Source organism: Apis mellifera, linkage group LG1 (assembly GCF_003254395.2).
Source record: "Apis mellifera strain DH4 linkage group LG1, Amel_HAv3.1, whole genome shotgun sequence".
Taxonomy (NCBI): Eukaryota; Metazoa; Arthropoda; class Insecta; order Hymenoptera; family Apidae; genus Apis; species Apis mellifera.
Window position 1 is genome coordinate 2042497 of NC_037638.1, and position 23376 is coordinate 2065872.

At 26.8% G+C, this 23376-nt stretch overlaps 3 protein-coding genes across 11 annotated transcripts; all 3 read left to right on the forward strand.

The window, feature by feature from the left end:
• The first annotated feature begins 614 nt into the window (after positions 1 to 614).
• LOC413835 (RNA-binding protein 1) lies at positions 615 to 6296 on the forward strand. Of its 6 annotated transcripts, XR_001706444.2 has the most exons (8): positions 615 to 769; positions 1431 to 1646; positions 1785 to 1877; positions 2429 to 2476; positions 2605 to 2652; positions 3741 to 4311; positions 5113 to 5199; positions 5591 to 6296. XR_001706444.2 is itself a non-coding variant. In XM_397274.7 (7 exons), the coding sequence occupies exons 1-7, from the start codon at positions 684 to 686 to the stop codon at positions 5592 to 5594; spliced, it is 582 nt and encodes a 193-aa protein (XP_397274.4). In that variant the 5' UTR covers positions 615 to 683; the 3' UTR covers positions 5595 to 6224. The 6 variants fall into 6 exon arrangements, 3 of the variants coding, with proteins under 3 accessions (XP_397274.4, XP_003249337.1, XP_006558664.1); XR_001706445.2 differs by lacking the exon at positions 2429 to 2476; XM_397274.7 differs by lacking the exon at positions 3741 to 4311 and having other exon boundaries at positions 5591 to 6224.
• A 1278-nt stretch (positions 6297 to 7574) lies between these two features.
• LOC413834 (atypical protein kinase C) lies at positions 7575 to 23291 on the forward strand. 4 transcript variants are annotated; one of them, XM_016917618.2, is made up of 10 exons: positions 7575 to 7776; positions 8307 to 8392; positions 9287 to 9504; positions 17002 to 17052; positions 18608 to 18693; positions 19937 to 20222; positions 20422 to 20874; positions 20999 to 21471; positions 21827 to 21942; positions 22361 to 23291. In XM_016917618.2, the coding sequence occupies exons 2-10, from the start codon at positions 8337 to 8339 to the stop codon at positions 22446 to 22448; spliced, it is 1827 nt and encodes a 608-aa protein (XP_016773107.2). In that variant the 5' UTR covers positions 7575 to 7776; positions 8307 to 8336; the 3' UTR covers positions 22449 to 23291. The 4 variants fall into 4 exon arrangements, with proteins under 4 accessions (XP_016773107.2, XP_026302065.1, XP_006558666.1 ...); XM_026446280.1 differs by lacking the exon at positions 7575 to 7776 and having other exon boundaries at positions 9297 to 9504; XM_006558603.3 differs by lacking the exons at positions 7575 to 7776; positions 8307 to 8392; positions 9287 to 9504; positions 18608 to 18693 and adding exons at positions 10817 to 12569; positions 16501 to 16544.
• LOC113219407 lies at positions 22427 to 23291 on the forward strand. Its single transcript, XM_026446281.1, has one exon. The coding sequence runs from the start codon at positions 22512 to 22514 to the stop codon at positions 22851 to 22853; it is 342 nt and encodes a 113-aa protein (XP_026302066.1). The 5' UTR covers positions 22427 to 22511; the 3' UTR covers positions 22854 to 23291.
• Positions 23292 to 23376: the final 85 nt, after the last annotated feature.

Here is a 23376-nt window from a genome sequence, read left to right on the forward strand (position 1 = left end):
TAATTGAATTTTAATAAAATTTAAAAATTTAATTGACAATAGACTTGTATAATTCATTTATATAAAGATTAGGTGTCAATATAGCAGGTACATTATATCTACTTAAATCATTTAAAATTTCTTTTGTAGAGTTCTATATAAATTTAATTTATTTTATAATTTAAATTATGTAAAAATAAAATTATTATATTTGTCATAATTAAATTAAATTCTATATTTCTATTATAAATTTAATTATTATTACGATATAATATCCGAAAATATAATACATATTTACTCTACATAACTGCTACAACATGAGTCAGTACAAAGTATTTATCGATTTTCATGAAAAATTTGATATTATATTTTTCTAAATAAATAATAAAATATTTTTATCAAAAATGTGTTACTATTTAATGTGATAATTTTATTGAATGATATTTATATTTAGTTTATAAATAAGATAAAAAAAAGTATTTCAAATTCGTATTATACTGTAAGATATGATAATTCAAATATTACCAAAATAAATAATGTTTTAAAAATTGTTTTAATGTTTCTAAAATTTTTAATTATTGATATAATAATGTTGAAATAACATTAAAGTTTCATTTGACTAGAAAACAGAAAGTAATGTACACCAATGCCATCTTAGAAAGGAGGCCACGGAAGAAGATTAACGCTACATACGCCACCATTTTATGAGCATTTCTACTTGTGCAGTTGAAGAGAACGCTTATATATGTTACGAGATTTTTCTATTTAATAAATCAATTCATTTAAAAACGTAAGTAAAATATATTTTATTAAAAATAAGTATATATTCAATAATTTGTATTTGCTTTTAAAATATTAAAAGCAAATAATGTAATTTCTTCAAAACTTCTGTAGCGTCGGTTTCGATTCCGATATATATTTGTACATTTATGCAAATAACAAAATAAAATAATCATTATATACAACAATAATATTGCAAATCATTTTTAGATAAATTTGATATTATATAATAAATTTTTTGATAAATTTAAATATTTAAATTGATATAATTAGTTTTCATTACTGCAGTAAATTGTGAGTACAACATGGCGGTATGCTAAATTTCCTTTTTCAATATAATAGACTAAATTTTATGATAGGTTTAATTATACATTTTTGAATTCTATATATAAGAATAAATTATTTAAAATCAAGAATGCATACGATTTGCATCACTTTTATATTATAAATATTGTATTTAATGATATTATTTTTATTATCAATCGATATTTTTTTTTAGTATACTGACAATGAATGTCAAATTTTCATTAGATTCATTAATAAAGTTATTTCTATAAATAGAATATCTATTTATACAAAAGATTTTAATTTTTGAAATATTTATATTTATTACAAATTAATTAAGTATAATTTATTTTTATGTATTAATAGAAAAATTTTGTCAATTACAGACGCAAAATGTCACGTTATCGTGAATGGGATCTTTCGTGTAAAGTTTATGTTGGTAATCTAGGAAATAGTGCTAGTAAACATGAAATTGAAAGTGCATTCAGTAAATATGGTCCACTTAGAAATGTGTGGGTAGCTAGAAATCCACCTGGATTTGCTTTTGTGGAATTTGAAGATCCACGAGACGCAGAAGATGCAGTTAGAGGATTAGATGGAACGTAAGTATTATAGAATTAATAATATAATTTATTAATAAATATAGAAAATACAATATATAATAGATAATAAAATAATTATAAATTTTAATATAATTTTTCATAATTTTTTTATGTTATCTTTTTTTAATCTTTTTATAGACGCTGTTGTGGAACTAGAGTAAGAGTAGAGATGTCTTCAGGAAGAAGTAGACGTGCAAGTGGTGGACGGAGACCAGGTCCAAGATACTCCAGGTAAGAAATCTTAGTGTTAAATATTAATATTTTACAGCAACATTTGAGCTGCTGCAGATGGCTAAGTGTCTTATCAAGTAGGTATTATAGTGCAGTTATCAAATAAGGATGTCAAGAAACGATGCACGGGTTTCGGTGAATTTTTTTATGCACAAAAGATATTTTTTAAAATTATTTTATATAAGAATGCAGATAGAATATATATATATTATATATTATATTTATTTGATTTTATTACTCTTCTGGCTAGTACTCTTATATGAAAAATTAAAGTTTTAAAGATTAAAATAAATAATTGAATACGAAACAATATTAAAAGAATAATTTTGAGAAATATTTTTATGTAAAATGTAAAAGTTCATGAGATTAGCCGAAGAGTTACTAAATACACTGCATGGGAAACCTAAACGGGAGATGCTAGGGCAAAGTTTTGGTTATGGCAGATGTAGCAATTTCATTTATAACTCATTTTTTTCCCCATTGTAATTTCCTTGTGATTATGCTTAGCGAACAAGATTCACATACCATATATCTTTTTGACAAACTTATAGGTCCAGATCTCGCAGTCCCCGAAGGAGATCACTGGGTCGCTATCCAAGGTAAGATTTTCCTAGCCCTGCAATTTTCAGGTGCGAGTAAACAAAAGAAAGAAATCAAAGTGAAACACGGCGATCAGGAACATATTAGCAGTCTGAAACATACAACAGTTTTTCTTAATTTTTTTTAGGTCCTATTCAAGAAGTCCACGCAGATCGCCGATAAGCCGATATTCCAGGTAATTTCTTCTTATTTCATAATTTTATGGAATTTTCAGAGCCTTGCCAAGAACAACAAATCTACATATTACAAGTAGGTATTTGCAAGTACCGCTTGTATTGTGATCATCGCAACTTTGCACGCAGAATCACAATATATCATATAAAACATGTAGAGTAATTTTCTTTGAAATATATCGAAATTTAAAATATTATTGTTACGATTGGCGGTCAAATATTTTTAATTTTTTAGTATAAATTAAAAGAATAGGTAAATATAGGACAAAGAAATAACTTGAAATATTAAAAAAAAATTCAAAATTTGATATTAAAAATTAATAATAATTGTAATAACATTGGTGGCAAATAAAAATAAATGTAACAATGTTTGGTGTTAGTAGTTGAAAGTAATTTATTTCTAATGCTTATTGTGATTTTATTAAAAATTTGATTGATAATTTTCTTTGACAATATTTGAAATTAATTATTACTAATTATTCAGTATTTGAAAAATAATTTTAATAAATATAAAAATTATTAAATTATTTAATTAACAATTGTATTTGATTTTATTTAGAAAATTTTTTAGCTTTGTTCAAAAATTGCATTTAAATTAAATATTAAATTTAATTAAATATTTCCTTATATAGTAAAAAATTTACTAACGTGCAAATAGCTTAGATACACTTTGTATTTTAATCATGTTTATTTATCGTATACGCATTGAAGCAGCTTTTAACTGTGCTAATTGTTATATATATATATATATATATATTTGATATTATTTTTATATATTTAAATTTTATTTTATATACTTTTTAAATATAGATTATATTATATTAGTATACTGCATTATGCGTTGCGATAAGTACATAAAAGGTAACTTGATTTTATACATCCATCATATAAATTTAATCAATCAGCTGGAAGTAAAGTCTTTTATACGCATTAGAGTGGGCAGTCTAGGATAATAATGATATTATCATTACTGAGTGAAACATATGCAATTTTGTGAATTTGGATTAAGAAAAAAAAACCTCGTGTATACCAATAGTGGCCAGGAGTATGATAATTTTGATGGTTATATTGCTAAAACTGACGTTTGCAGATTCTACCAGCGTCAGCTCCTAGCTCTGCTCGTCTCCCCGCCACTACTACTACTGCTACTACTACTACTACTACAGCCACCGTGAAAAAAAGTCTAGCAATCAAAACTGAACAAAAAAAAAAGCCTGCCTGCCCACTAACTTCCCAACCAGTCACCATCAGTCACCACCAGTCACCGGTAGGAGCCAAGTCGTCCGTCAGTTGACAGTCCGATGCTGTCCGTCAGTCCGTCAGTCCGTCTGTTCCCCTTCAAAAAGACTTCTTCGGGCTACCTCAACCTCTAGCGGCTAGGAGCATCGTGAATCCATCGAACAGCCAACGCGATATGAACAAATACTTCTGTCAAACTCTCGGCGCGTCAATCCGTCCGTCCGTCCCAACTTCTACTACTACTACTACTACTACTGCTACTACTACTACTCGTCAACCATCACGTTAAACTTAGCCAACAACGCGACCGCCACTTCTCTTCGACTGAGCAAAGCAAAATGATCACCACCTACACACCATCCCACCACCACCCAATCAAGTACCACCACCACCAACCACCACTACATGTTCACAGTTATCTGGTATTTCACCGATTTTCAAAGATTTTTTATCTTTTTTTCTTTTTATTATTTTTTTTATTTTTTTTTTATTTTATTTAAATTTTTTTTATTTTATTTAATTTTTTTTATTTTTTTTATTTTTTATTTATTTATTTATTTATTTTTTTTTTTCTAATCAAACGGTGTCATGTTCTCTGTAGTCCAATGACAATTTTTGTTAATTACATTTTATTCAATAGATTTTTAGCAAACGGAACGCAAGACACTGGTTAATATTTTATATCCGTAATTATTTTAATAATATATTGGTACACACATTGGACCAGGGAATTGCCGCCTGTTGCATAATATATATTTTATCAAGAGATGTAATGTATTTATTGAGAGTATCTGTAACAATTACTTGTAAAGATTTAATTTAACTAAATTAATCCTACTTTCGTTTATTGGTTTCTCAGTTATTGGTGAGATGTCATTTTATATTAATTATTGTGTCTAACTAGTTTTATCATCCCTTTAGGCGAATAGGAGTTAGCCAGTCCTAATTCTATTATGGTTGCCTTGCGATCATTTTCGTATCTATGTGTTTAACATACGACATTCTGTTTCGTCTCATATTTATTATTCACATTTTAATATAATCACGTTTAATTTTAAGACATGCATTCGTATAATATTTCAGAGAAATATAAATATAAAAGTATAATTTTTTTTAGATAATTCTAAAAAATTAATCACATCACATTTAAGACGAAGTAGAAAGTCGTGTATTCGTAAATTGTTTTCTTTAAAATGATATAAAGTATTTTTTTAATATTTTAGGTCAAGGTCCCGTAGCCCGCGCAGGAGATCTCTGACCCGTAGCCGCAGCCGAGACCGCCGTTCTCGTTCGGATTCCCGTGACAGACGGTATTAATATTAGCACAAATTAAAAAGCAAATTAGGAAAGAAATTGAAAAATTAAAAAAAAAAACAAAACTGAAGAACTTAACTTCTAGTATATAAAGAAAATATACTTCTTTGACATGAAATAAAAAGATACGTTTCATGATCGTATAAGGAGATAAAAGAAACAAAGAAAGAAAATAGAATTATTTTAATTATTATATTTTAAATAAACAAAATATTTTTGTTTGCAATATCATTGTAAAATCTGTAATATTAAGTATCGAATAATATTGGAATAATTTATTTTCTTATGTTTTCTTACATTAAATATCTTTTTTGCAGTGCAAAATAATGAAATTAAATTAATGATATAAATTAATATTTTCTAAGTATTTTCTCTATTTACTTACAGTTAGGTGCTAAAAGTGTTCGAGAGAATGGACCGACTAAATGTGGCGGAAAGAAGGCAAAAGAAAACTGATTTTATATGTACATAAAAAAAGATAATCGTTACTACACATACATATTCGGTCGAAATAATGATTATAGTAAAAGAAAAAGACATTTATAAGAGATACAAAAATAACATGTACACGATGTTTAATATTTAAATTGTTAATTTTGTGCACACAAAGCGTGTATAAAAATTAAACACATACACACAAAAAAGTGCTTGTGAATGACCACACATGCACAATTTCATACATACACATATACACATATAATACATATATTATGTACAGACGCATTTTACACACATACAAAATTTTTGTGATGTAAACTATCGAGTGCAGTGGATCTTTTAACAAGATGTGCTCATTGCTTTAAAGTGTACGAGTGAGATAAAAAATTCCATTGCAATTGAGGACAATTATAACGATCAACATAATGGTGAATGTTTAATTGACGGTAAAATATGTCGACTTAGGCCAGAGACGATTTTGGTGTGAAATTTTTGAAGGAATAGAAAACCGTCGTTTTATGTTGTATTAATTATTTTGTACTCTTATGAATTTAAGACTTCAAAATAAAAATGTATGCTATAATTTTTTTGGATTTCCTATTACAAATAACAGTTTAATGTTTATTCATAGAAATTAATAAAGTAGTGAATATAATGTATTAGTTTTATTTCTTATATCCTATTTTAAATACTTTAGAGAATTATATATTAAAATTATTATCTTAAATATCTTGTCTTATTTTGAAATATTTAAATATTATTAGTAATAGACTATATGTAATTTCTATATTGACTATATGAAAAATATTTAAATATGTTGAAATGTTTAATGATATTAATTCTACAGAATTAGAATTAAGATAATATAGAATAATATAGTTAATTGTATAGTAAAATATATTGATTTTGATAAACGTGAATATATATATTATTGAAATCAATATAATTGCTATTAATTTCAGGAAAAATTTCAATCAAATTTATATAGGTTAAGATTACTACGTTCTGGCATATATAATTAATGATGATATAAGAATATGAAAAAACTCAAGACCCAATTTGAATCTATACTGTAGAAAAGGTTATGTTGAAAGATATTAAATTTTATAATATTTAAATATACCAAAATAGAGTTAATGAATTAAAATTATAAATAATAATTATGTTGATCTTGATTTTATTGTAGTTTTTCCTTCGACTTGAAGTTACGTGAAATAGAATATTATAATTATAATTATATTAAATTTTTTATTTATATTTTCTCATAATTAATTGTAATATAATAATCCAAATTTAATATTGTATATTTTATGAACTATATGATACAAATAAAATTAATTTTCATTTTTTTGTTTCATTATTATAAATAGTGCAAGCAAATATCTTGTATATAAAATGTATAATGATTCATATGTTCGTAAATATATAATGCAATCATATATAGATTTTTATATTAAATTATTGATTCGTAAGTAAGTATTATATATACAGTTACATATATATATATGTCATATAATTTTAAAATATCATTAATATTTAAATATAATATATATATAATACATATTTTATAATATATGGTTATATATTTACATTGCATATAAATATATTTTTTATTTATTACATTATATATATATTATTTTTAATATATACTTTTCAAAATTATAAATTCTTTTATAGAAATGATATTATATAACTATAAATTTAAAATTAAAAAAAATAATTTTCATTATATCTATATAGATAATCTTAATTTAATTGTAATAAAATAATTTGGTTGATTTTAATTAATTCAAATTGATATCAAAATTATAATTATAATTAAGTTTTTAGAAAAATTTTATAATAAAATTTTGAAAAATTAATCGTTTTACTAAATGTAGTAAATAAGTACGCGTCATTTTATAGGGAAAATAGAGATTTCCTTATGAAGGTACATATCTAATAAACATGGCGACTGCCAAGTGACAACGCGTTTTGCTGTATTAATTGCTTTTCAATTTTGAGTTTATTACATGATTATATCTAGCAAGTAATTTACAAAATAAGACAATTTCCTATTTTATTATTTCAAAGGAACATAGCAATTAAATAATAAAATAATTTTTTGAACAAAATCATCGTGTCGAAACAAGCTTGTACGTGTGTTAAAATGAAGACAGTTTATTGGATTAATTTTTACATATATTTTAGTGGCTTTTAAATACTCTCATATACAAATTTCTATTAGTTTGTTTGATTTTTATAACTTTTTTCTAAAAAATATAGGAAAAATCTTTTTACGAATAGTTATATTTTTTATATTTACAACCGTATCGTTATAACTTTCGCAAATATTTAATGAATTTATCATAATAAACTTTTATGAAGTCTATATATTATAGTAATAATATAGTTATAATATATTTTTATATAATATGAATTTTAGTTATATATATAATAATTATTATTTTAGGAAAAAAAGATTTAATTAAAAGAATTTAATAAATAAATATATTTACGAATAAGAATTAATTGAAAGATTTATTATTGTATGATTTATTATTCATAGTATATGTTTATTTTTGATGATATGTCTTTTTTATTTATAAAATATTATTTTTAAAAGAAAATATTTATAAATTAATAATTTAATAATTAATAGTTTAATAATGTAACTTTTTTACAGAAAAGAGGAAAATATTTAGACTGAATAAAAATGCCTACACAAACAACAGAAAATGATGATATTCGAGTGAAAATTATTTATAATGGGTAATACAAATGATTTATATGAATTTTAATTTAATAAATTAGTTTTATATGAAATAATAACATAAATTGTTATATTATATTTAAAAATATTATATTTAATTATTATATTATTAATTATTATATTTAAAAATATAAAATTGTTTCATAAGAATTAGTTAATACATAAACATTTAACATAATAATCAATAATTTACTATAAGATTCAGATATACACTTCAGATATTTATTACAATTAAAAAAGTTATGCAATTGTAATTTTAACATTAAATTAATATAATTCATTAAAAAGAACATTTCAATGATAAAAATATGAAATTATGCTTATAAAACTTTATTTCTATGATTGATTTATTTTCAATTTTATGAAAATAATTTTATTTTTTAAAAATTGTATTTATTTAGATGATAAAATTTATTTTATATTAAAATATTTACATTATTTAATGTTTTTCTCATAAATAATAAATTTGTAAAAGAATAAAAAAGAGAATAAAAATGTTAAAATAAAAAAGTTTTAATATTTCTCATATGCAATATAATGAATATTTTTTTTAAACATATCATGTTTAATGATATGTTTGAATAATTTTGAGATTATAAATTTTCTTAAATTGATAATTCTAATATTGTTTATATTATATGAAAATAATTACAAAATAATTTTATTAATATATAATGATAATATAGTAAAAAATAATAAAGCAAGAAATTAAATTATTAATTAAATTATTTAAAACAACATAATTTTATGAATTCATTTTATTCTTTATTTTTTTTATTCTTTTTTTTTTAATTCTACATGTGTACATGTATAATAATAAAAAAAAGAATTAAACATATTATTTAAATTGTTAAAAAATTACATAAGATTATAATGACTTGTGTTTGTATTAGGGAAGTGCAGATTACGTATATCACTCCTGGCATTTCAGTAGACACTTTACGAGAAGAAATGCGAACAATATGTGGATTTGGTGCTGCAGGATTAGATCAGTTTACAATGAAATGGGTTGACGATGAAGGGGATCCATGTAGAATTGCTTCTCAACATGAACTGGATGAAGCATTACGTCTTTATGAATTAGAAAAGGATACTGAAATTACTATACATGGTAAGTATTTATAAATTTATAAATATGTATTAAGAAAATAAATGTTTTTATTTATATATATATATTTAAATGTATGAATGGATCAGAATAATTATTTGATATATATATATACCTTTTACATTCCTATTTTTTTTATTACTTTGACAAATTTAGAAATATTCCAAATTCTTTTTGCATTTGAATAAAATGTTTACGTATATTTATATAAAAATAAATATAAATAAAATATATAAACATTTTAAAAAAAGTAATTTATATATCTATGTATATATAGATATATATCTTTATATTTACAGTTTAATTAACATAAACTGATTTTATAAGTTATAATTATTATAAATTATTAGAAAATATATTTTCAAATTGAATAATTATTATTAAAGAATTTTAATGAAAAATTTGAAAAATTTTTTTACTTAAAAAATCATTTAAAAAAATTAATATTAAAATTTATTTTAAGATTTTTAATCTTATAATAATAATTTTTAAAATATATTATAAATAACATATCAGATTAGTGTAAATAAATAGTTTTCAACTTACGTTAATATTAATTTTATTATTATTATTTGTTTTTATTGATATATTTAAATTATTTATAGATTGATTTATTAATTGATTTAATATATAGACATAAATTTATTATTTATATATAAAAATTCATTTTCGTAAAATTAAGAAATTATTTGCATATTAATGTTCATTATATATATATATAATTATATATAATTAAAATTATATTAATAACATCTTTCTATTCCATATATTTTACAATTTTTTTCATAAAGTATTATCTGTTCATAATTTGAGCGTTAAAACATTACACATTATTGCGTATTATATTGCAATGACATAATTGTGAGTTTGATTGAACTGATTAATTTGACTAAACATATTATTATTTATTTTTGTACTATTTTCTTTTATCATCGAAATTTTATAAATAATTATAAATGGTTTCATAATAAACGAAAAACATTATTATAATTCGAAAATTACATTTCTTTTATGTAAATTCATTCTGTACATCATATAATTATTTATATTTAATAATTATCTTTCATATTATATTAACAAACATTTTATTACAAATATTAAAAAAAATAATTTAAAATGCTAATAAAAAACAAAAAAAAAATCATTAAAGTTGTGAAAAAAAACAATGTTTATTAGAATAAAGGAAGTACAAGTGATATAAAAAGTGACAAAAGTGACAAAAGTGATAAATAAAGAAAGTAAACGCAATAAAAGAGAAACAATAAGAAGGCGAAAATGAAAGAGAATATCGAGAATAAAGTTAAAAAAGAGAAGGTAACAAGTGATTATTGAAAATGAAAAAGATTTGAAAATGAAAAGAGAAGAAGCATGGGGAAATGAATAGGAAAGAAAGAAGAAGGATCGGATAGTTTGTCAAAGAGAAATCAGTTCTGTTTTTCAGAGTGTGCCTTTATTTTAGCGTTTGCGCATTTCATGGAGTAAAGCGCGTCGGGCGGCGGCAGTAGTTAACGAATCCCGCGGCAGCAGTCGATATTCTTACGCGAACTGATTAGCCACGAAGTTTTCTCGCGCAAGTATATTCAAAACCGACTGTTAAAACACATTTAAACGTGAGAATATAACTAAAGAAACATCCTTTTAAAGAAAAAGAAATAAAACAATAACAAGAATAGTAATAAAAGAAAAAAGGAAACAAGTGATAAAATAAAAAACACGAAACGAAGAAAAGAGAAATATAAATCGAAGAAAAGGAAATATAAATCGGAGGAAAAAAAAAAATACGTCGATTAGCTCGAAACATCGATACGATAACAATATTCTGGAGGAGAAGTTTGTCATAGACTGTTTCAATGGTCGGTGATTTATGTCGAGAGGTTGTGACAGCATACCTTTAACAATCGCTGTTGTCAGTGAAGAGGTTGCAAAAGTGGCGATAAACCAGCATCGATCGCGCTGACTCGTCGCATTCTCAGCCGGGTTTTCCTGCAAGAGGTCGGGCTACGGTAAAAGACGAGGATAGAGAACGGTAAAAGAGTAAGAAGGAGAGAGAGTCTGAGAGAAGATAACCAGACAGAGTGAGGCAGAGAGAGAGAGAAAGAGAGTGTGCGCACGTACCCGTAGGAAGGAAAGTAGGGAAAACTTGGGGTGGGAGATAGAGGGTAATAGCGAGCAAAAGACGGGAACCAGTGGTGTACGATTGTTGGTGGACGATATTAGACAGCCAGGATAGAAGATAAATCGGGTTAAATAATACGGTTGAATTGTTCGCGTAATGGCGTGGGGATATTGGAGCGCAACGTCAGTCAGCGATCGGGGTCGGTCACCCCGTCGTGACAAGGATAAACAACAGCATCAGACATTGCATCAGCAGCAGCAACAACAACAATATCACCAGGCTGAAACGGGTGTTTCGCAGGGGATGTACGGTGTGCAGCAAGTACAACAAGGTGAGCTCGCCGATGTCAGCTCCTCCTCTGCCGTCTCTACAGGGCCCGGTGTTAGTGCCGGTGCCGCAGTGGAGGAACCACCCTGCAGTATAATGATACAGGGTGGTTCCTTCTATTCTTATTCGGCGGCCACGGCGGCAGTTGCGGCTGCGGCTGCTGTTGGGCGTAGAATACCTTCCGCCATAGGAGAAGGAGGACCTTCCACTTCTTCGACGGGTATACAAGTTTTGCCGAGGGATCGACCGATCAAATCGAGTACCAGCACTTATCCACCATCGCCGAGCAGTGATTCAGCCGAGTACGAGCAACCGATAGCCGGTTTACGAGCCGAATGTTCGCCCCATAACAGTCCCCACGACGATATATTCTCACAGCCTGGCACCTCCTCGTCCAGGATTAAACTTTTATGTGACAAGGGTATCGACGACACGTCCGAGGTCGATATCGATGAAGTAACCGCGACGGAGATGATGTACGCGACCGCTAATCGAGTTATAGGGACTAGTACGTGTCGTGTTCATGGACCGTGTAATCCACTCCCGGATTCTGCACCACCTATGCCGCCTCTGATTGACGATACAACCGGATCCTCGGAATTTTGGTTCAACGACATCACCTGGGGTAGGTCTTGACCTAGCTCCTCGCTAAACGTTATTCAATTTCGCCGATTTTGCTGCAACGGAGCACGATTATTAGCAAACGCATCTGTTTTTATTATTAGCAGTCATTCTCTCTCTCTCTCTCTCTCTCTCTCTCTCTCTCTCTCTCTCTCTCTCTCTCTCTCTCAATATTGCACGTATATAGTTATGGTTGAAACGAATAGTTGAATTTTAATTCTTTTAACTGTTACGAATAAATAATAATTTTAATTTTAATTACCTGCCGATACGATTGTTTGAAGAGAAGTGTCAATGAATATCGATTATGAAAAATTTTGAATATTTTCAATATATAATACAATAGTCAGATATATTTAATCCTCTATTTCTAAATCTCTCGTTATATCTTTTCATCTCTATATTTGTATTCAATTATTTATTTATTAATATAGAAATATATATATATATACATTGTTATATTTTATAATAAATTTAACAATGTATTTTTGCATCCTACAAACTAACATATTCAAAATCTTTTTATTTATATTTTTTTTTCCATAAATACTTCTTATAACTAATATTTATTCTAAAAGTATATTTCGATATAATGAAAATTTAAAATAAATTATAATTATGATTGATTCGTTTTTTTTCACATTGATAAATTTTTTTTTATTAAATGATTATAATTAATTATTATTATTTTTTCTAGAGTGAACTTATTAGAGGTATGCTATTATAAAATAATTCTATATTTAATGGAAATAAACAAAAATAATTAATTTTTCATAATTGCATTAATATGTGATAATTAACACTTTTGGTTTTACCTGTTAACCTTCATTTTTGTTAGCCTTTAATGTACAAAGCTAATATCTGAAAGATATTTTTTACGTGTTAATATAGTTAGAAGTTTGTATAAGTTTTTCAAACTAAAAACTTTAACTTAAAATTTAGGCAAAGAATTTAAAAAAAAATGAATTTAAGAAAAATTTAAAAGTTAAAAAGTATTTTATATTATCTTGATAAATGATATAAAAATTTTATATATGAAAAATAGAATAAAAATTTCAATTTTAAATGGTTCTCTAGAGAATCAAATGCAATTTTTTTGAATAATAAAATTTGAAAATTTTATTTATTTTACTTATTAACTTATTACTAAATATTATATAAGTAAGATAAAAATATATGTTAAATTTAATATAATTACTGATTGAAATATATTTTATATCTCTATTTATCATAAAGCTTAGACATTAATTCTATTGAGCACTTATAGCCTGAAATAAGTAGAAGTAATAATAAATTAATAAATAACAAATTCCTTGTGATAATAAAATCTAACAATTTACAAGTATATGTAATTAACAAAACACCATATCATAAAAATTATTAGAACTAAAGATGGATCAACTATAAAATAAATAAAAAATCAATATCAATACGTTTCAATATTTTTATAATCTTTTTTTTTACAAATATTATCCGATTCACTCTAATACATTAATACTTATATTTTACATTACTTTCATTAATTTTTGTTGAACACGTTATATTATCATTCAACATTCTAATAACAAACGTCCGTATATAATTTCATATGTATACATACGTGCATGTGCTTGTTGCGCTAGGATATTTCTTGCTTATTTTTATCTCTTTAAATTAGTCTCTATTTAATTCTCTATTTCATTTCTTCTTCAAAAACAGTCCGCGTCTCTGTGTGGAAACTATACAAAACTACGAAACCGCTGCTAAACGAACCGAAAGAATTTATTCAATTCTTTGGAAGAATAGATTCGGTTCGATAGTTTCGAATGATCGATTATTGCGCCCGAGCGAAGCGAAATGTAAGGCGGACATTGAAAACAACGTTGCAGATACTCTTGCGCCTACTCAGGCCTATACCGATAAAAGCCGATAACAATGATCGCATCAATTGAATTCAATGTTATCCGTTATCGGGTCGTGTTTTATGATCCAAGTTATGGAATAGAAGTAACAGTAGGGAATGTACTTTGCGACAGGCGACGACTTTTCAAATCTAATACAGATCGTTATCTCTGTACACGATTTTTGGTTGACCGTGAGTACTGGAACAGAGTTACGTGTACGACGAGCACGCGGTATATAAACATCTTCCAACTTCTAAACAAAACCTTTAACTCTCGTTCGTCGCTGTGTGAAAGGCAGGCGTAATATTATGACGACGTTATGCGTAGTGCATGATCTATGTTAGTATTGGTATTTATCTCTACATATAATACTTGAATGTTTGGTTTTACTGTTTGCGGTTCAAGCCGTGTTTGATGTTTTGTTTAAGCGGATTGATCGTTTAGTTACTTTCGAAACGAAGCTTTATCTTGTTTTACGCGTCATATACGGATCTTAGAAACGTATAATAGTATAAATTTCCTTATAACGTTTTAAGTTTATCACATAACCATTGATTTATCTTTTGCTCTAAATGTATTAGAAATTGTTTAGAAACTTACGATTATTACATTGTATATTATTATATTACAATTTAAAAATTGAAGATTACGCGATTATTTTGTATTACTTGTAAATAAAATTATTAGTTAAAAATATTTTGCTTTTTTAAACTATATTTTTATATTTATTATTTATAATAATATAATTATTCCTGTTTTATAGTTATCTTTAAAAATTTATTTATAAGTAAGAAAAGAATATTTTGGATAGTACATTATTTCATAATTTAAATTTCAATATAATTAAATTAAATCAAGTACTTATACTTATATGTTAATTCATATTGAGAAATAATTTTTTTAAAAAAAGAAAAAGAAAGAGTATATTATGATTTTGTACTTTTATTTCATTATTTGTAACTTCCAATTAAAAATTTTACAATGATTTTATTTATATGGAAAATTTTAACGTTATGAAATTTTCAAGATGTATGTTACATGTTTTATACTAAGATCAATAAGAAACAAGATGAAATGGAATCACAAAGTGCGATGCATTTATAATTCTTATAGCTAGGTCACTTTTGACCCAGTGGACTTAGCATTGGATAGTAGAACTAATTAAATGATAAAAATTAAATAAGTTTAGATCTATGGGTTAATATTGATCCAATAATTACATCAATAGCCTAGTAATCCAAGAAGGAAAATATGACATTTTTATTTTGTTTAATGCAGTTCTCACATTTTTTTTTCTTTTAACGTATTATAACTATATTTAGAAAAATATAGCAATAATAAAAATTTTAATTGTGACGAGTTTTCATAATCGAAGAATATAGAATAAATTAAACAACATTGCGCAAGTTACATATAAGTATATTGTATATTCGCGTTTCTACTTTATTAAATTGTGCGAATGGAAAAATTTGCGATATACAATTTTTCTTTTTATAACATAAATTTATCAATTAATTTATATTAAGTATAATTTTTGATATCATGATATATAAAAGTATTTACATTTCATATACTTGTATTTACATATATATTTTTATGCTTCATTTACAATATTATATCATATGAAATATTTTCCAATTGTTAATATTATGTTATCAGCTCAATGTGCTTGTTTTAATTTTATTATTCCATTATAACGAATATTTTATCTGTGAAAAATTTTCCTTTTACCAATTATATTATATTTCATCGTTGCAATAAAATTTAAAATTTGTCAGCATGAAATATAATTAATTACACCATAAAAGAATAACTAATTTTACTAATACTTAACAACAAGTTAAATATGATATTCCCTAGCATGTAATTCATACTTTTTAGAAAACTAAACTTAGTTTTAATTAAATTTAAGAATTTATTCTTTTTCTTTTCTTTTCATTTTTTTTTTTTTTATTCTTATATACATTTGAATGTGCTGTATTTTAAATAGTCTTATAATAGAAGGTAATCATAAACATTCTCAAACTAAAGTAGATATCTTTCTTCTTATAGATCAAACAAATGTGGCAAAGAAAGTTACGTTAACCGTTGTAAATGTACGTAACTCAAAGCGTAATTAATTTGATTCGAAAAACAAAATACATATATATACATATATACACACACATATACATTAACGAATTAGTTTATTGAAATGAATGGATCCCTAGATTGTTTCTGCATGATTGGATTATTCGTAAGATATTCTTTTCGTGCTTTTCAGCCTGATGATCATTTTACACCTCGCTGTAATAATAAATTAGATATTACCAAGTTGATCGATTTCCTAACCTCGATTTTTTTAAGGGATACGAATAAAAAGAAAAAAAAATCATTTGAACCAAAAATTTGTATGCGAAAAAGGAATAGAATGATGTTCGTTGTTGTTAGTTTGATGTCCGAAATTCTCAACTCACTTTGTGTTATGTTGCAATGGAAACGCAGAGAAAGGAGAAGAAGAAGGAGACGAATGGAGGAAATGATACGTTACACGAAATCTTGTTTCTGTTACAGTTTTTCCTAACGTGCCACCTGCGCCAGGAATGCCCTGTCAGGGAGAAGACAGTGAGTTTTCATCATCAAAACAAAACTCTCTAACATTACTTACATACTTATACAATTTTCACTACAATTTTCAACAACGACGATTTTCAACATTATCTAGAAACTAACTAGCCAGCGAGTTGTGTTCGATTAATGTAACGAAGATTCAAAAGATTTTCTAAGAGATTTTTGTTCGCTCAACAAGAGGGTGCTAGTAGTCTGGCTAATTATATAAATCCTCGTCGTGAAGAGAAAAGGGAAAAAAGGGAATATTAAATTAAATCGGAATCATTTCTCTCTCTGTCTTTCTCTCTCTCTCTCTCTCTCTCTCTCTCTCTCTCTCTCTCTCTCTCTCTTTCTTTCTTTCGTCTCTCTCGACGCTTATTCTTTTCGAACATTTTATATTGCCGCATTTAAAACTCGAGCAGATTCGTTTTAGTTTCTCATGGAACATCGATGATCTCGCGCGCTTTTATCTTAATTTCTATCACTCGCATACAATGAATTTATTTGTAGTGCAACTGATCTTTAATTTATACGTAACAGAATTAATACGACGATCTTGCAAATTTTCTATCGATTTTATGAATTCTATTTTTTCCCTCGAATGAACAATATCGAAATATTATCGAATATTATATTAATTTCATTCCCTTCGAAGAATAAAATTTAATAGGAGAGAAGAGTATGGAAAAGTTTATCGATGAAAAAATATATATATATATATATATATTGAAATATTGCGATATCAGTTTAATCTGACACAAAGAGAGAAAATTTTTCTAAAACGTCGATGATTTGTCACGTATGACTAATTATTGTATTCATATAGATATGAAAATACACGAACAATTATGAATGGATAATTTTTATCGTGTCCCTTTGAAAAAAAAAAAAAAAAGAGAGAAACACTCCATTAGAATTGATAAGCAAAGAATTCGATTACAATTTGTGAAAACTTTTGATGAAATATCGTGTAAATCGAGGATCAGTTACAACGCATAAGTGGCGCGATCTATCGACGAAATTCAAGAAGAACAAAATGATATACACAATATTCTGTTTCAAATATCGCGGGTCCCCGGGGATTAAGATGTTCTTATTGTGTGTTTACAAAATGCCTTGGCACGTTTTGCCCTTCTGTGTTGTTACATATACAGTTTTGTTGTAAACGGAGAAAGTATGGAGGAGCCTAAAACAGTGGCAGTTTTACTGCAGATTTTTCATTGCGGTATTGGAATAGCAAAAACATATTTACTATTTACACATTATTTTTAACTTTTTTAAGAAACGGGGGCGCAACGAGTTTTTTCTTGTTGTAATTATAAACTGGCACTAAATATATTCCGCTATGAGATGTATCATTTTCATAGAAGAAATGACACGATTCATTCTCTCGATTGTTATTAAAATTGTTATTAAAGACTAAAGTGATAATCCGTTTCTTCGTGATGATGTGTTGAGGAAAAAAAAAAAAAAAAAAAGAAATAATAAAAGAGAAAAAAAGTCAGGACAGATTTTTGAAGATCGACTGTCTGGTTCTTTCGTGATATTTATGTTTTTTCATTTTCCAAAGGAAGCATCTACAGACGCGGCGCACGTAGATGGAGGAAGCTGTACCGAGTGAATGGTCATATATTTCAAGCGAAACGTTTCAATCGGGTAAGCATCATTTCATTCAACTTTATTGCTCCACTGTTACCACCTTTTTTTTTTTCTTTTCCCTTTCCGTTTTTTTCTCTCTCTCTCTCTATCTCTCTCTCTCCCTCCCCTTGTCTCACCCATTTTTTGGCTCATCCACATATTATTTTTTTCCACATATTTGCGCGCCAATCACGCACGTTACGTCATACCAACGTTCCAGACACACAATAACACTTGTTTTTACACACAACCCGGTATAGTGTGGATAGATCCCCGATCAAAAAGGAACTTGCTGGCTAGTGAACGTTAACGATCATTTTTCTAGTAATTTATTCATTGAATGACAATTCTCGTCCCCGTCAATCATCCGTCCCTTGAATGCTTAAGAATGGGAATGTTTCATAGTAGGTTTCATGTTGTTTGAATGATTGTAGGTCATTTTCAAAGGTGAATGGTTAAAGAATGTGAAAGTTACCGTTGGTTAAACTTGGTTGATAACTTCACGTATAAATAGTAAGCTTATTATTTTATCGTAAGTTATAGATTTTTCTTTTTTTTAAAGAAGAAGAATAATTTATGAGAGTAAGAGAGTAATTTATATATTATTTTACAGAGGATAGAATTATTTGTAGATATTAGACGTAGACACGAGTTACAATAAAATTCGGTTACAGTAAGACCCTCGTATCGTAGCAAGTGTGTTGCATAATAACAAATAACGATGGAATGGCATATATATATATGATTTAAATATGATAATAAATAATAATTTAAATACAGTAACGAAAAAAGAAAAGTATAATATAATACTGTATTGCATGAATTGTGATGCTATTTTTTATGTATGATAATTTTTTTAAAATTAAGGACAGATACAGAGTCTTACTACAATGTTTAATTTGTTTAAAATTTTTCGTTAATAAATATATATATATTTCAATAAAAATCCATTCAGAAATTCTATACAATATAAATATTAAAAACTATAAAATTTATATAAGATAGGTTATTCGTAATAGGTTATTTATACAATCTTGAAGAATTTAAAAAAATAATAAATTTTAATTAAAACTATTTTTGATAATAATTGTAACAAATTATTTTTATTACTCTTTAAACAGGAGAAAGATTATATTTGCATTAATTTAATTCTTTCTTGTTCTCAAGATTTCATACGAGATAGATTCACCGAGATTTCCAAAAGAACGATTAATTGTAAATTAATTATTTTTATAATTAATTTCTTCTCTAACTTCCGTAGCGAGCGTTTTGCGCATTCTGCCAAGATCGGATTTGGGGGCTAGGTCGGCAGGGGTTCAAGTGCATTCAATGCAAGCTTCTGGTACACAAGAAATGTCACAAGGTGGTGCGCAAGCCATGCTTGAGTGTGCAACAGCAACAGCAACAACAGATGCCAAGCACAGAATCGCAGACGATCGACAGGAACGGCGATCAACAACAGCTTGATTCTGTTCAATGCAGCCCCGTAGCTCATCTCGAGGATGAGATCTCAGAATCGGCAATTATCGAGGAGCATTCACGCAATCGTAAGAACATTCTGGATATTTTATCCGAAAAATTTTAAAAAATTTAATCAATTACTTTTATTAATAACATGAAAAAAAGAATTAAAAATTATAAAAAAGAAGAATTATTCAATATAATATAAATTTGATAATTGTTTATTATTCAGAAAGTTATTATGAATTAATTGTGATATGTTCTAAATTGAAATATGTTTTCCAGGAACCGGAAGTGAAGAAAGGGAGGAATTGCCACTGGATACGTTAAACGATGCAGATAATTCAAATGATATGCAGAGGCAATACTCGTTAAATGATTTCGAACTGATTAGGGTAATCGGTCGTGGTTCCTACGCGAAAGTTTTGATGGTAGAGTTAAAACGTACAAAAAGGATTTATGCAATGAAAGTAATTAAAAAAGCCTTAGTAACGGACGACGAGGACATAGATTGGGTTCAAACGGAGAAACACGTGTTCGAAACCGCCTCGAATCATCCTTTCCTCGTTGGACTTCACTCATGCTTTCAGACGCCTTCTCGCCTGTTCTTCGTGATCGAGTTCGTACGCGGCGGTGATTTGATGTTCCATATGCAGAGACAACGCCGTCTTCCCGAGGAGCATGCTCGATTTTACGCAGCTGAAATCAGTCTTGCTTTGAACTTTTTGCACGAGAAAGGTAAAGGAATAAAAGAAATATGTTTGAAAAGAAGAAAGGATAATTTTAATTCTGTCAAAACGATGAAAATATAGTAAGTGAAATGAGAAATATATGTATTGATTCGTAATTTTTTTTGTAACAGGTATCATATACAGAGATTTAAAATTGGATAATGTATTACTTGATCACGAAGGACACGTAAAATTAACTGATTACGGAATGTGTAAAGAAGGCGTTAGAGAGGGTGACACAACCGCCACATTTTGCGGCACTCCGAATTATATTGCACCCGAAATATTGAGGGGTGAAGATTATAGCTTCTCTGTAGATTGGTGGGCGCTTGGTGTACTTCTGTATGAAATGCTTGCAGGTCGTAGCCCGTTCGATATCGCGGGCGCATCAGAAAATCCAGATCAAAATACCGAAGATTATCTGTTTCAAGTTATTTTACAGAAGACAATTCGTATACCAAGATCATTATCGGTCAAAGCAGCATCAGTTCTTAAAGGTTTCCTCTGCAAAGATCCAAATGAAAGATTAGGGTGTGGCAAGAGACCAACTGCTTTTCTTGATATTGTTGCCCATCCCTTCTTCAAAGCCATAGATTGGGAAATGGTAATTCTTCTCTAATTACATACAAAGTATTAGAATATTAGAATAATTATAATTATAAAATACATAATAAAAAGATAAGAATTATAAGAATAATGCTTATAATGCTCTTGTGATGTGTATTGTAATTAAAAAAATTAAATTAAATCTTTTTGCTTATTGTCATTTTAATAGATAATAGATAAAAATAGAATTACAATTTAATCTAATAGAAATATTATTTTTCAATGTATGTGTAAATTTCTTATATAAGAAGCTTAAGTATATTTTATTGAATAATTATTATTTAACTGATAAAAGATATTAATTAGCCGAGATATACATTTCGTATTATCAAATATTATTGATAAATTTTCAGTTGGAACAAAAACAAGTAACACCGCCATACAAGCCAAGATTAGATTCTGATCGTGATTTAGCCAATTTCCCACCAGAATTTACAGATGAACCAGTACATTTAACACCAGATGATCCGTAAGTTTTATTAAAAAGTTTTATTTATCAATTTATTCTAATATTTTAGAGCAAAAATAAACAAATAAAATGTTAAATAATTATTTTTAATTAAATTTAAAATTATTGAAACAAATTTTTTATCAATATTAATTTAAATTTAATTTCAATTTAAGTGAATTTTATATTTATTTTATATAAGATTTATCAACTGATTTAATAATTTAGTTTATTTACTTATTTAATTTAGTTATTTAGTTTTCTGAGAAAATTTGAAATATCTTATTTAAAATTTTTTATTACAAGATATACTATGTTACAAGATTCTTTAAATCTCTAATTTTTAAAATTTATTTTTTTCCTAGAAATAAAATATATTTTATTTAATAAAACTGAGAAAATAATTATGTGATTTACAAAAACAATAAATATTTTCCAGGAGAGTGATCGACAAGATCGATCAAAGTGAATTCGAGGGCTTCGAATATGTGAACCCGTTACTTATGTCTTTGGAAGACTGCGTGTGACAAGAACCGCTTGTTATTGTGCCACGTCACACTCAAAATCAGCAACAATTACATTCGTGTTATATGTATGAATTACAAGATAAATTTGCGAAACTCCGAATCGATCCCCTTTTAAATATCAGCTCAAGAAATCGAGGTTATCATAACAATGTTTTTTTAATGACATATTCTGAAGAGAATGAGAACGACAATAATTATAACGAATATCGGTTATCACCACCTTTTCCATTTCGATACGAAAATCCGATATGCTCCAGTTCTCTAAGTATTACAGACGTGACGTACGGCTTTAGCAATAATAATGAGATCATTAGTAACTATGATGAACACAATTATGACGATGAGAAAGATGAAAGTCCGAAAAAAGGACTCTTAAAGCAAATGTTTTGCCTTCCATTAAATTAAGCTAAATAAGGCTTATTTAATATTACGAGATTGCCTCTAATCAATAGTTAATATAAATTTTGTAGATTGCAAGAGATTTGTAACCTGCAACGGTTAAAGTTTACAGAATCCTTATATTAAGTATTGGACGAAAAAGTATTTAATTTGCGCCACATATTATACATGAATCGTGTTGAACTCTTCTTTCACATGGTGCTGCAACTTAAACGTATTAATGGGTATTATTTCCAGCTATTTTTAGAAGAGAAATTAATTAAAATGGAAAATGTACCTGACTGCTTCGATTAATCTCGTAGATAATATGTCATTCCGTTGCGCAGTCGTTCTATTAATATTTACAAGCATTGTATGATCTACTATATTGCTTGCATGAATGTATTCACTAAAAACCATAGCAACAAAATATTTCTAACGAACTTATATCTATTTAAAAAAAAATATTGTATATTATAGATTAATTACGTTTGAAAAAATACTATACATATAGTATTTTAAATATATATATATATAGCAGAAAAGTAGG